Source organism: Sprattus sprattus (genome assembly GCF_963457725.1).
Source record: "Sprattus sprattus genome assembly, chromosome: 16".
Lineage (NCBI taxonomy): Eukaryota > Metazoa > Chordata > Actinopteri > Clupeiformes > Clupeidae > Sprattus > Sprattus sprattus.
In genome coordinates, this window is record NC_137914.1 from 31,379,636 (window position 1) to 31,392,454 (window position 12,819).

At 42.2% G+C, this 12,819-nt stretch overlaps 1 protein-coding gene across 1 annotated transcript in view; it reads left to right on the plus strand.

Annotated features, from left to right (window-relative positions):
• Nucleotides 1-936: 936 nt before the first annotated feature.
• LOC308376869 (IgG receptor FcRn large subunit p51-like) overlaps nt 937-12,819 on the plus strand; it is a gene marked incomplete at both ends in the record, with an annotated part of 29,005 nt that continues 17,122 nt past the window's right edge. The window contains one exon of the mRNA XM_080853356.1: nt 937-994. Coding sequence (XP_080709482.1) covers nt 937-994 — 58 coding nt within the window. The remainder of the gene's footprint in view (nt 995-12,819) is intronic.

Genomic DNA, 12,819 nt, shown 5'->3' on the forward strand with positions numbered 1-12,819 from the left:
GGGGGGGGGGGGGGGGGGCACGTCCCCCCCAAAGAATGCATGGTAATGCCCTTGTAATGGCATATGATGAAGAGCAAAATGTAAAGTATGATTTAAATTTAAAATGTAATGTAACATTAAAAAAACATAGAGGATATATGACAAACAATTCTAGTGTGGTTACCTTACCTACCTCTTACCTGCAGCACTAAGACTGGAAGAGGAAACATAAAGAAGATAAAACCAGTTGGGTGCATGCCACTGTGGTTACTCAGCTTTGATTTTGAAAGTTGTTTTCATGCACTATCATACGATCACAGCGTCATACTACCAGCAGAATTCCTCCTATGGTATTTACCAGTAGGCAAAGAAAGTTGGACTTACTGGTTTTAGACTGAAAAGAATTGAAATAAATGTTGTTGAGGAACATCCATAATCATTATGATTTGGACATTTGGATGCTACTCTTTTTACTTTAAAGTGCATTGACCTTTGACATTGCCTAATATGAACTGGATAAAGTCAAGGTGCATTGCAGGTGCCACAGACCTTAACCGAATATGGTATAATTTTGTTTTAAAACACACTTTTACAGTAGAGTTCACACCCTTTTTGGAAATCAACATTGAATAACCTTTAATCCTTGCTATTGACACCTGCAATCCTGTTCAGTTGGTTTTGGCAGCAGATGTCAAGAACAAAATATCAAAACGAAATAGGCCTATCTGGCTCATGTGGTGCATTTTTTCTAACAAAGCATTCCAATAAGGAACACAGCTCACATTGATAGTGCGTTCAAGAAACTGCAAATAGGGGAAGTTCCGGGTCTGCGATAAGGTGTATTTTTCCATTTGGAGGAAGAACATTCCATTAGTAGCTTGCTGCTGGCGAGAGAAGTACAAACTATAGGCATAATATTCCGAATAACTGAAAGAAACAGAGGATTCATCTGTCACCATGTTGCAGCTAATGTTCCTTTTCTGTTCATTCCAGATTTCCTCGACTGTGAAATCAGGTAATGCTTATTTTACATAGACTTTAGGCTGAAAACTGTAGTTGCCTATTGCAATGTGTCATACACTATTTGTTTAGGATCATCTTCTGAAGTAAACAATTGTAAGTTGGTGGCATTAGGTGAAGTTTTGTTGAGGGATGTTTTACCGGTCACGACGTCCGCCGTATTCCGCTATGAGGGCGACGAGGCAGCGCACCTGTTTCATATTTGTTAATGGGGTAATAGATATATGGGGCTTGTCTTTGATGATCGGGAGAGAGAGGGACAAGGGCTGTCGTGCCGTGCCGTGCCGTGCCGTGCCGTGCCGTGCCGTGCCGTGCCGTGCCGTGCCGTGCTGTGCCGGGTCAGGTCGGGTCGGGTGATATTTTCAGGCCGCTAATGCTTTTGGAGAAGTGCCATTAGGGCATAATGCAGATACAAATTGGAGTAGGCTGTGCAATTTTTATTTTTTTTACCACTAATCGAAATGCGGGCAGCAGTGGCAATCATCATCATTATCAGCAGCATCAGCTTGTGGGTTTTTCTGTATTAAACTCCTGAGCTTCTTTATTTGCTTCAGGGAAAGTGTGTTTGGTTTGTAAGGCTCTGAGGTGTGTTACCTTCCCTGGCGTTGACAGTGTACATGTGAGCGTGAATGTGTGTTATTGTTGAATCAACTCATTGCCTTTGCTCTCTTTGAGTAATAGGAGGGTCGTATAGCTAAACTTTATTTGCTGTGTCAATTAAGGTTTTGTGTAGTGTGGATTAAATATAAGATTTTGTACTGTGTATTATTAGTCAATACGTGACCGTGATGAAATGTAACCATTAATCAGCACTTTAAACCTGCTTAGTGGTCTGAAGTACTGCTCTTTCCCCAGTGTCTTTTTGTATTAGCTTTACTGTTAGTTGTATAAAATGGGTCCAAACAGTAGTGAACCTGTAGGGGGCAGTGTGTAGGCTAATTGGAACCACTGAAAGTTAAAAGCACTGGCAGTCCTGTACCGGTCCGTGAGGCATTTGTTACCGGGCCGCACAGAAAGAATAATAATTTATATAAATTCCGCTGTATTAATTATTAGCGTCTGAAAGGTGTTTTATTTTGAAAAACGCGCTGATTTTCCCGGACGTCACATTCGCCTGTGCCTCTTGTCACGCCAAGACGCTTGTCAAGTTCAAGTGATGCGTCACTCAATAAATAAGCCCGCAAACTAGCAAAAACATCTTTGGAGAGCTTCTTTGCAAAGATGAAAAGGCCAACTAAGGAGCCAAAAGAGGAGCCTACGACCTTCAAAAGAGAAAGCTTCTTTTAACAGACAATACCAGGAGTCATATAATACGGGTTTATCGCAACAGGTGATTCTCACGCACCAAGTCCGCTCTGTTTAATATGACAAGCTAGCAAACGAGCCAATGAAGACTTTAAAACTGCTTCGGCACATGGAGACCAAGCACTGATTCAGAGTTATGGTGAGTTGTATTTTTCATGCACTTAACGTTCGTAATACAATGGTGTTGGCCGCAAATTAACTCCACCTAACGTTAATGTTAGCTTTTGTGTATGAGCAGACCGGGCTTCATTCTATCAAACTCGCGTGCAATCACGGGTGCAATTGATTGATTCACATCAATATGAATGGATGACGTGTAAAATGACACCTTGAAGCCGGTCCGTGAAAAAAATGCCTACATTAAACCGGTCCGTGGTGCAAAAAAGGTTGGGGACCCCTGCTGTAGACTACATTTTAAAATTGTACTGGTAAAAAAGTTTATGCTGTACATTCACACAGTATAGAGATATTTCAAACACTGAATAATTGGTCTAAAGTCTGTACAGAGATGAGATACATGTGCATTTTATTGAACAGAATCAAATGAAGGGTCTCAAGCACTTATTTAACTACAGCAGTACATCCGTCAAGAAAACAGGGCTCATAGTTTGCACAGAGAGTTGTCCTGTTTAGGGGATCAATGGCTGCAGGTACCAGGCTTTTGCCAAAGTGCACCCTTCTGCACCTCAGGGACCTGAGAATATGCATAGTTAAGTGGCCGATTTTTACTAACCGTGCTTTTTGAGTTCTTGTTTTTCCAGCAACATGGGCTTTTTGTTTACATTTTGATCATGTTGCGTTGTCATGTGTTTTCTGTTTTTGTTTTGAAAAGCCATGTGGCTCTGACTCCATCTTGTCTTTGTTTGATTTCCCTTGTTGAGGACAAGATTGTTTAAGGTGCACCATGTCGACAGCCTTTGCACCTCCTCCCTGTATGCAGTCTCATCTCCTCCTGAGATGAGCCCCACCACAGTTGTATCATCTGCAAACTTAATGATGGCATTGGTGGGTGGGTGGGGGTGCAGTCATGGGTATAGATGGTGTAGAGTAGGGGGCTCAACACGCAGCCCTGTGGGGAGCCGGTGCTGATGCTGAGAGCTGAGGAGAGATGGCATCCTACTCTAACCCTCTGGGAGCGGTCTGTCAGGAAGTTTTTGATCCAGAAGCAGATTTGTTGTGAAAGCCCTAAGTCAATCAGTTTGGTGACCAGTCTGCTTGGTATGATTGTGTTGAAAGCAGAGCTGAAGTTTATAAAGAGCAGCCTGGCTCAGTTCCCTCTCTGTTCCACGTGTGTAAGAGTGGTGTGGAGAGCCGTGGCAATATCATCTTCTGTAGCCATGTTTGCTCTCTATACAAACTGGTGGGAGTCAAAAGAGGGTGGCAGGCTTGTTGTGATGTGACTCCGGACCAGTTTCTCAAAACACTTCATAATGATAGGTGTCAGTGCCACTGGTCGGTAGTTGTTAGGGGTGCTGGCAGTGGTCTTTTTCGGTAGAGGAATGATTGTGGAGGACTTCAGGCAGGGTAGAATCAAGTACTGGGATAGGGACTGATTGAATATGTTAGAGAACTCACCAGCCAGTTGATCTGCACAGTCTCTCAGCACCCTCCCAGTCACTCCGTCTGGTCCAGCAGCTTTTCTTGGGTTCACTGCCCGCAGAACACGCCTTACCTCCTGTGCCTACACTGTGAGGGTGTGGCTGCAGGGGTCTTGTGGAAGTGGCCTGGCCACATCCTGTGTATCGACCTCAAAGAGGGTGAAGAAGCAGTTGAGCCCCTCAGCCAGTGAGTCTTCACCGTCGGCTGCAGTTAGGTTGCTGGACCTGTAGTTGGTGATGTTTTGGACCCCTTGCCACACCTGCCGTATGCTGTTGCTGCTGAAGTGGTCCTCAATCCTCCTGTATGCTGTCTTGGCCTCCCTGATGCCCCTCCTCAGGTTGGCTCTGGCAGTCCTATACTGTGCCTCATCCCCAGACCTGAAGGCGCTGCTCCACTCCTTCAGCAGCACTTTTACTTCTTTTGTCATCCAGGGCTTCTAGTTAGGATACACCTGGATGCGCCTGTCCACCGTGACAGTGTCGACACAGTGTTTGATGTAGCCCAGAACAGCTGAGGTGTTTACTTCCAGGTCCTGGTGCTGGAAGATATCCCAGTTCAAGTTCAAGTTTATTTATATAGCAGATTTCATATGATGTACATAGACACAATGTGCTAAAATCTAAAATAAACAAACAAACAAACACACTTAGCAAAATATATATGTATATATACCCATCCCCCCTCTTCACTGGTGTTCCCCAGGGCTCTGTCCTTGGCCCTATCCTATTCATCATATACCTCCTCCCACTTGGACTGATTTTCCGTAAATACAATATTCATTTCCACTGTTATGCGGATGACACCCAGCTCTACGTTTCCACCAAACCCACTTCCACCTTCCCACCCTCCTCCCTCTGTGCCTGTTTACAGGAAATCAAATCCTGGTTTTCTTCAAATTTCCTGAAGCTTAACAGTGAAAAAACTGAGGCAGTTCTCATTGGCTCCAAACACACCCTCACCAAACACCCCAGTTTCACCCTCACCATAGATAACTCCTTGGTTACCCCCTCTCCTCAGGTTAAAAGCCTGGGTGTTGTCCTTGACAGCACCCTATCATTCCATACCCACATCAACAACACCATTCGATCTGCCTACTTTCACATCCGCAATATCAACCGCCTCTAGGGATGAGAACCTTTACGATTTTAACGATTCCGGTTCCTTATCGATTCCTGCTTATCGATTCGATTCCTTATCGATTCTCTTATCGATTCTTATCGGGTAAGGGGTGAAAAAAGAGCACAAACGGATTTTTTACATTAATGTTCTTTTATATAAATTTCTAGAATGCTGCACACACCATAAACAGAATGTTTACATAAATAACCAAAAACTTGTTTTAAAAAACAGACATTCTTGCCACTAAATATAAAACAACAATATTTAAATGCATATGTGGTGAGTGTCAACTCTAAAGCTATACATTGACATTGCAGAGCACTGTTGATTGCTATTTCACTCATTCACTCATCTATACTGTATAGATGAGTGTATGAGTGAATGAGTGAAATAGCAAACAACCCCTATACAACCCTTCCTCTGCTACCTACTGATCTTTCTTTTCCAGAGCAGATATACCTCAGGAAATGTCTCATAATTGTTGGAACATTACAATGCATCCAGGTTTAGTTTAAGTTAGTCCAATCTAAACCCCTCCCTCATTGCACTCTTGAGATAAACTAATTCTGGCAATAAAATGGCACTAACAAAATCGTTGAATTGTCTGATCTGACATGAAGCCCTTGTTATTGAGTAAACTGAAGGACTGTATATTTTCTTGTAGGTTGCTTGGTTGTATGGCTTGCGAACTATTATGCTTAACGCTTCTAATAGCAATGTAGAACCCACTACAAACACAATAACGTACTGAAACATACTTACTTGTATCATGCACACAATGCCTCACATACGTATTTGAACAAAGATGATTCGCAAACTAGGCACTCAGTATATTTAAAACGTAACTATTGCTGCCACTGAATTGAAAGAGAAACGTATCCATATCTAGGGAGCTACACGCGTTGCTAGGCAAATATTATTAACGGCGTCTTTTGCGTTTCATCCCTGACTTACCAAGCCAAGGTAAAGTCCTCAAAATGTTTTATCATAACGGTGTTACTCGTGTGTTATCAGCAAACTTTCTAGAACCAACAGATGGGAGGCAAGCACTGCCTCTGCCTCAAGCCAACGGCTGAAAATAGAAGATTCTACAGCTAAGCTAGCCTACGTTATATAACAATGTCCAACATCGCCCATTCTGTTAAGCAATTAAATGCTAAGTTTAGTTATGGTTAACACGACAACGCAAACGTTTGCTGATAACACACGAGTAACACCGTTATGATAAAACATTTTGAGGAGTTTACCTTGGTAAGTTAGGGATGAAGCGCCGTCGTTAGTTAGTCAAAAACATGACAATCTTGTAATTTAATACCATGTTGTGTGCTCAAGTGCTTATTCATAGTAGATGTACCTCCTCCCTTTGACGAAATACATGTTTTACAGACGTTACAAGTGACCATGTTTGCATTTGTTCGAGTGAAATAAAACCACACTTTAGATCGCTTCTGTCTAGTTGCCATTTCTGCTGCGGTCTGATTTTTTAAAGAGTTCGCGCATGCGCAAACGGCACAGAGGTCCGTTTACAGACCCGGTTTTGAATTTGGCTAACGATTCCAAAGATTCGGCTCATTAGGAACCGGTTCTAAACAAGAACCGGGTTTCGGTTCCCATCCCTAACCGCCTCCGCCCCTCACTCACTCCCAACACAATCCTGGTTCACTCCCTTGTCACTTCCCGCCTGGACTACTGCAATTCCCTTCTCTTTGGTCTCCCAGTCAAACTTCTCCATAAACTCCAACTGGTACAAAATGCTGCTGCCCGTATCGTCACTAGGACGCCATCCATCAATCACATCACCCCCGTTCTGCATCAACTCCACTGGCTTCCCATTGAACACCGCATACATTTCAAAATCCTCCTCCACACATTTAAGGCAATCCATAACCTCGCCCCTCCATACCTCTCTGACCTCCTCCACATCAATGTCCCTACCCGGTCTCTCAGGTCTGCTTCCTCCATCACCCTGACCGTCCCCCAAGCCCATCTGTCCACCATGGGATCCAGAGCCTTCAGCCGCTCTGCCCCTCACCTCTGGAACTCCCTTCCCCCTGACATCAGGAACATTGACCCTTACTCAATCGCTCTTTTTAAAAAACTAATCAAAACGCACCTGTTTAAGCAGGCCTATAACCTGTAAAGTTGTTGCCGTATAATGTATAATTCAATGTATTTTTTTCAATGTATTTTTATAATTCAATGTATTTTTAATTTTTTCAATGTTGTAAGGCGACCTTGGGTCTCTTGAAAGGCGCCATATAAATAAAATGTATTATTATTATTATTATTATACTATATATATATGTATATATATATATATATATTAATGTATATACATGAAATAAAAACAATAAAATAAAAAAAATACAATGAAGTGTTAAAAACAAAAAGACCTATAGTCATGATAAGGCTGTAGAAAATAAAGACGTTTTAATTCCCTTTTTAAAAGAGACCACTGAGTGTGATGACCTTAACTCCAGAGGTAGGCTATTCCAGAGGGTTGGGGCACAGTAGCTAAAGGCATCGTGTGCAGCATTGGTGTTAATTCTTGGGGTCGTGAGAAGATATTAATTGGAGGACCTTAGGCAACGCGATGGACCATAAAAAAGAAACCAGATCGGAAATATAGGGTGGGGCAAGACGGTTTAATGATTTATACACAAGAAGGAGTATTTGAAACTCAATTCTTTGTTGTACAGGGAGCCAGTGAAGTGGTTTAAGAACAGGGGTGATATGATTTAATTTTGAAGTTCTAGTGACTATTCTAGCAGCTGCATTTTGGATAAGTTGAAGTTTATTTAACATCTGTTTTGTTAGACCAGCATAGAGTGCGTTGCAGTAATCTAACCGACTTGAGATCAATGCATGAAGCTAATTTTTCAGAATCCTGTAAAGACAGGAAGCAACGGACTTTAGAAATATTTCTAAGGTGGTAAAAGGCTGTCTTGGTAATGTTAGATATATGCTTTTGAAAATTAAGATCTGCATCAAGAGTCACTCCTAAAGGTTTTACATTCTCACATGGTTTTGACCAGAGGGAGGTTAAAATTGGTTGAAAGTGATTTCTCAGGGCCTTATAACGCTACGGCTACACCAGACGCGGAAATTCTGCCGTGCCGAAATAGAACGTTCACCAAGCGGATATTTTATTGAACCGGTGTTGTACTCGATTCAGCACCCCCGTCAGAAGATGCACCCCCTTGACGCACCACTCGCTTGATCGGAAAGGAAAGCAGTTCTCCTAAACAAACGCAGGGAAAAATACTATACTACGAGAAGAACACAAGTGATTACAGTCTTTAGAACTGTTCTAAAGAGTACAAACAACCGATGTTTTTCTTCCAAAAACCTCGGATAATAGCGAACGCAAAAGAACACCTTTTTGTCCTGTGGAAATACGTATATAGCCTACCCCAGCCATGACTACAAAATGAATTAACGTTATTTTGAATGAGCAAGTTGAATGTATTTGACACGGCGTTTCACAAGACTAAATAACGAAATGCAGTTTAGTATCTAACAGGAAGTGCAAATAAGCAGAAAGTGCAGAATATGTGCATATGAATGGCAGTGGTATACATAATGAGATAGTATATAATAAGGAAACAAAGTGGAACAAACAAAGCAAATGAAAATAAAATGTTATATTTTTGATATTAGACTGTACTTACAAGAAAAGTTCTCAGAGAAGTCAATGTGGACCAGGCATTCATCATTGGCCATGCAGCTGCGCAGTCCGCGGTAATAGGCATACTGTTGCCTGATATTGAAGAGATGCCTCTTAGGCTAGCTTTACACGTCAACGATCTGAACACAAACCGCAAAAGTGGCGTTGCGTTCCCACTTTTAATTTCGCGTTTAGACGAGAGTCTTTGGGTGGAAATCTGCATGCAGACGGTGACGCAAAAGTGTGTGAAATTGAACTTAACCGGTGTACACGTGGAGGTACTGCAGGATGTATATGTGTCCATTCTATTCCACTATGGCTATTTTAACGCGATTGGGAGCTTATTTATGTATTCATTCACTTACATTTGCAGTGTTCGTGTACATTTACATTTAGTCATTTAGCAGAGGCCTTTGGCCAAAGCGACGTAGGCTACAAGGGATAGAACAGTCTAGCTACGAGACCTAGTGTAATTAATGCGCCTTCTCTGTTCTGTTTTATCTGTGATTACTCGGCTTATTTGCTGAAATGACTCCTGGATAGATATCAAGGCAGCTTGAATCTCCGAGTAATGGAAATAATCTGACATGTTTGTTGTTGTTTGGCTGTATGCACATGGATATGATGTCAACGCGTATGCGAGGATAGCCAGCGTGAGCAGCTCAGAGCACACTTTTGCGTTTTCAACCCTTTAGACGGGAACGCAACGGTGGAGCGTTTTTAAGATTTCCACTCTGGAGGGTGGGTTCATTTTTTTGCGTTTTTAAATCCCCAAAACGCTGTCGCCATCTAAACGAAAGGCACATCTGATAAAATATTTTGTCGTTTTCACCCGGGAGCGTTGTCGTGTAAAGCCACCCTTAAACTTAGTGAGGTGTATATGGAACCTCTCTACAAGCTCCTCTTGACTGCTCTCAATGGTTTGTTTTAATGTTATTTTTGCGACCGAGCTCTCTTCATCATTTGATTTTGCTTTGTCTTCTGTGGCCCACTGCATATAGGTCACCTTCTGTGCACCATCATATGAGTTTGAGAGGGTAACATTTCTGCTCTTGCAGTCTTCACATTCTCCATACATGCAGGTCTTGCTGCCAATGTCACAGCAGACAAGTTCTGTGAGGCTCTCTAAATTTGAAGTTCCAATAACTTTAAGCTGACAAAGATTGTCAGCCAGAAAGCCTAGGTTTTCATGTAACCTGCCCTGGCATGTGTCACGGTCTGAAAGGGAGGGGTGGACAACCCAAAAGGGTCGCAGCCGGCAAAATGAGGCGTAGGAAATGTGGCTGGTGTTGTTTTCTGCCAGAAACTTCCTGTGGAGGATTTTCATCGTGTCTACAAGGAATCGTTTTTGCATTTTCATTTTTTTCTTTGTTATTGTTTGCTTTTTCCCTGTCGTCATCCGACTTGCATCATCTCTTGAGAAGAATGCCCTCACCTTGCTCACCAGAGATTTATCAGTGTACCTGTTGTATGCTTTTCTCTCACTCAAGGTTCTGCGTTTCTTTGAGAAGCCTAGTGCGGTCTCAGACCACCTCTGCAGCCTGTATTTTTTAACAATCTTCCCAACAACAACTTCAGAAACCGTTTTCTTTCCTTGTTCCTTTCGCGCATTCTTGTATTTCCACCTAATGACCGAAATTAAGGCTTCGTGGTGCAGTAAAGTTCTCCTCACCTTGCTGTTCACAGTACAATTCTTCAGCAACTGACGGACTTTGCACCTGGGAGAGTCTTTATTCTTGGTTGCTCGCTGGAGTCTTTTCTTGTATTTTTCTTTCTGCTTCTTCTGATGTTTGAGTTTCCCTTTAGTTCTTCGTTTTCTTTGCGCAGTTTGTCTCTTGTTTTTCTGGATGCCTTCTTGCCTGCTGAATGACTAAGATGAAACACATGGAAAGGGGATCGTTAGTTTTACAGATTACATTAGTAGTGACATAGCAATTAGATACACTAGGTCCTAGTGACTAGGACATTATAGGGTGCAATAATTGACCACCATGGCTTTCTATGTGTATGTGTGTGTTGTCCGTCTGTCTGTTTGTATGTCAATATTACATGAAGTATGTAGTCTACCCCTTGACTTTATACACCCCACCACTCTCGAGTCCCCCCCACCCCCCCACTCACACACACACACACACAACTGGATCGGAACTGGGAAGGTGTTGAATTACCTGGTTTGAACAAGCTATCATAATTACAACAAGGCACTATTTCTAACCACATATTTCCCTCACCGTGAGGACCCTGGTCTGGCTTGCACTGCATCTTGAATCTCACTGTCGGGACTTTGTGGAGGGGTTAGAGAGGTAGCCCCACTGTTTTCAATCTCAGCTCTCCTTTTCTGTCTGTCTTTAGCCTTCCGCCCAGTGGCGGCTGGTGACATTTTTTTGAGGGGGGGCGCAGTTCGGCGGCGCGGTTTAAATAGCACTCCACAATGAGAAGAAAACAGGTTTTGAGTAAACCATTTGTTACTGAGGTTAAAAGACTGCATATTTCTGCTTTCACTACATGGCACTGCATGAGATGGTACATATGGGTGTGGTCTGCAATGGGAATAGGGACCAATCCGCACTGCACTGGATTACATCAATATGAATGATTGTTACACTATAACAATTACACACCAATATTATTAAGACACATATAATAGTGGACATTACACTAAGCAACATAGGTCTCATTCGTATTATATTTACAGTATGAGCTGTATGAACTCATCCTTATCACATAAGTCAATATAAGATCACCTACAGTACCTTGCGTAAGTATTCACCCCCTTGGATGTTTTACCCTTTTATGGCTTTTATAAATCAGTCATGGTCAATATAAGTTGGCTTTTTGGACAAAAAAAATCACAAAATAGCTCTCTTTAATGTCAAAGTGAAAATATATTTCTACACAGTCATGTAAATTAAATACAAATATGTAATGAAAATAAGTGATTGCATAAGTATTCACCCCCTTTATCACCCCCTTTATATAGACTGACCTAATTCAACAGAGGTCCAGCCAATTGGTGCTAGAAGTCTCACAATTAGTGATATGGGGATCAGTGTGCAGTAAATGTGTCTCAAGTGATTGTAGTATAACGACACCTGTGTCTGGAAGGTCTATTCACTGGTCAGTATTCAGTAATCAGTATTCCTGGCTACTGTTACAACATGAAGACCACAGATCACCCTAAGAAACTCAGAGAAAAGGTTATTGAAAAGTACAGGTCAGGGGAAGGATACAAAAAAATGTCCAAGGCACTTAACATCCCCTGAAATTCTGTTCAATCCATCATCAAGAAATGGAAGGAATATGGCACATGTGTAAATCTGCCTAGATCAGGCCGTCCTTACAAACTGAGTGACCATGAAAGAAGGAAACTAGTAAGAGAGGCCACCAAGACACCTATGACTACTCTGAAGAAGTTTCAAGCTTCAGCAGCTGGTATGGGAGAGACTCTGCATACCACCACTGTTGCCTTGGTTCTTCACCAATCAAAGCTTCATTGAAGAGAGCCACTGTTGAAAAAATGCTCCACTTTGGTCTCATCAAACCACAGAACCTTCTTCCACTTGACCATGGAGACTTCCACATGCCTTTTGGCGAACTGTAGTCGATCCTTTTTTTCAACAGTGGCTCTCTTCCATAAAGCTTAGATTGGTGAAGAACCAAGGCAACAGTGGTGGTATGCAGAGTTTCTCCAATCTCAACTGCTGAAGCTTGAAACTTCTTCAGATTAGTCATAGGTCTATTGGTGGCCTATCTTACTAGTCTCCTTCTTGAATGGCCCCTCAGTTTGTGAGGACGGCAGATTTACACATGTGCCACAATCCATCCATTTCTTGATGATGGATTTAACAGAATTCCAGGGGATGTTTAGTGCCTTGGACATTTTGTTGTATCCTTCCCCTGACTTATACTTTTCAACAACCTTTTCTCTGAGTTGCTTAGAGTGATCTTGGGTCTTAATGGTTTAACAATAGCCAGTAATACTGATTACTGAATACTGACCAGTGAATGGACCTTCCAGACACAGGTGTCGTTATACTACAATCACTTGAGACACATTCACTGCACACTGACCCCCATTACACAAATTGTGAGACTTCTAGCACCAATTGGCTGGACCTCTGTTGAATTAG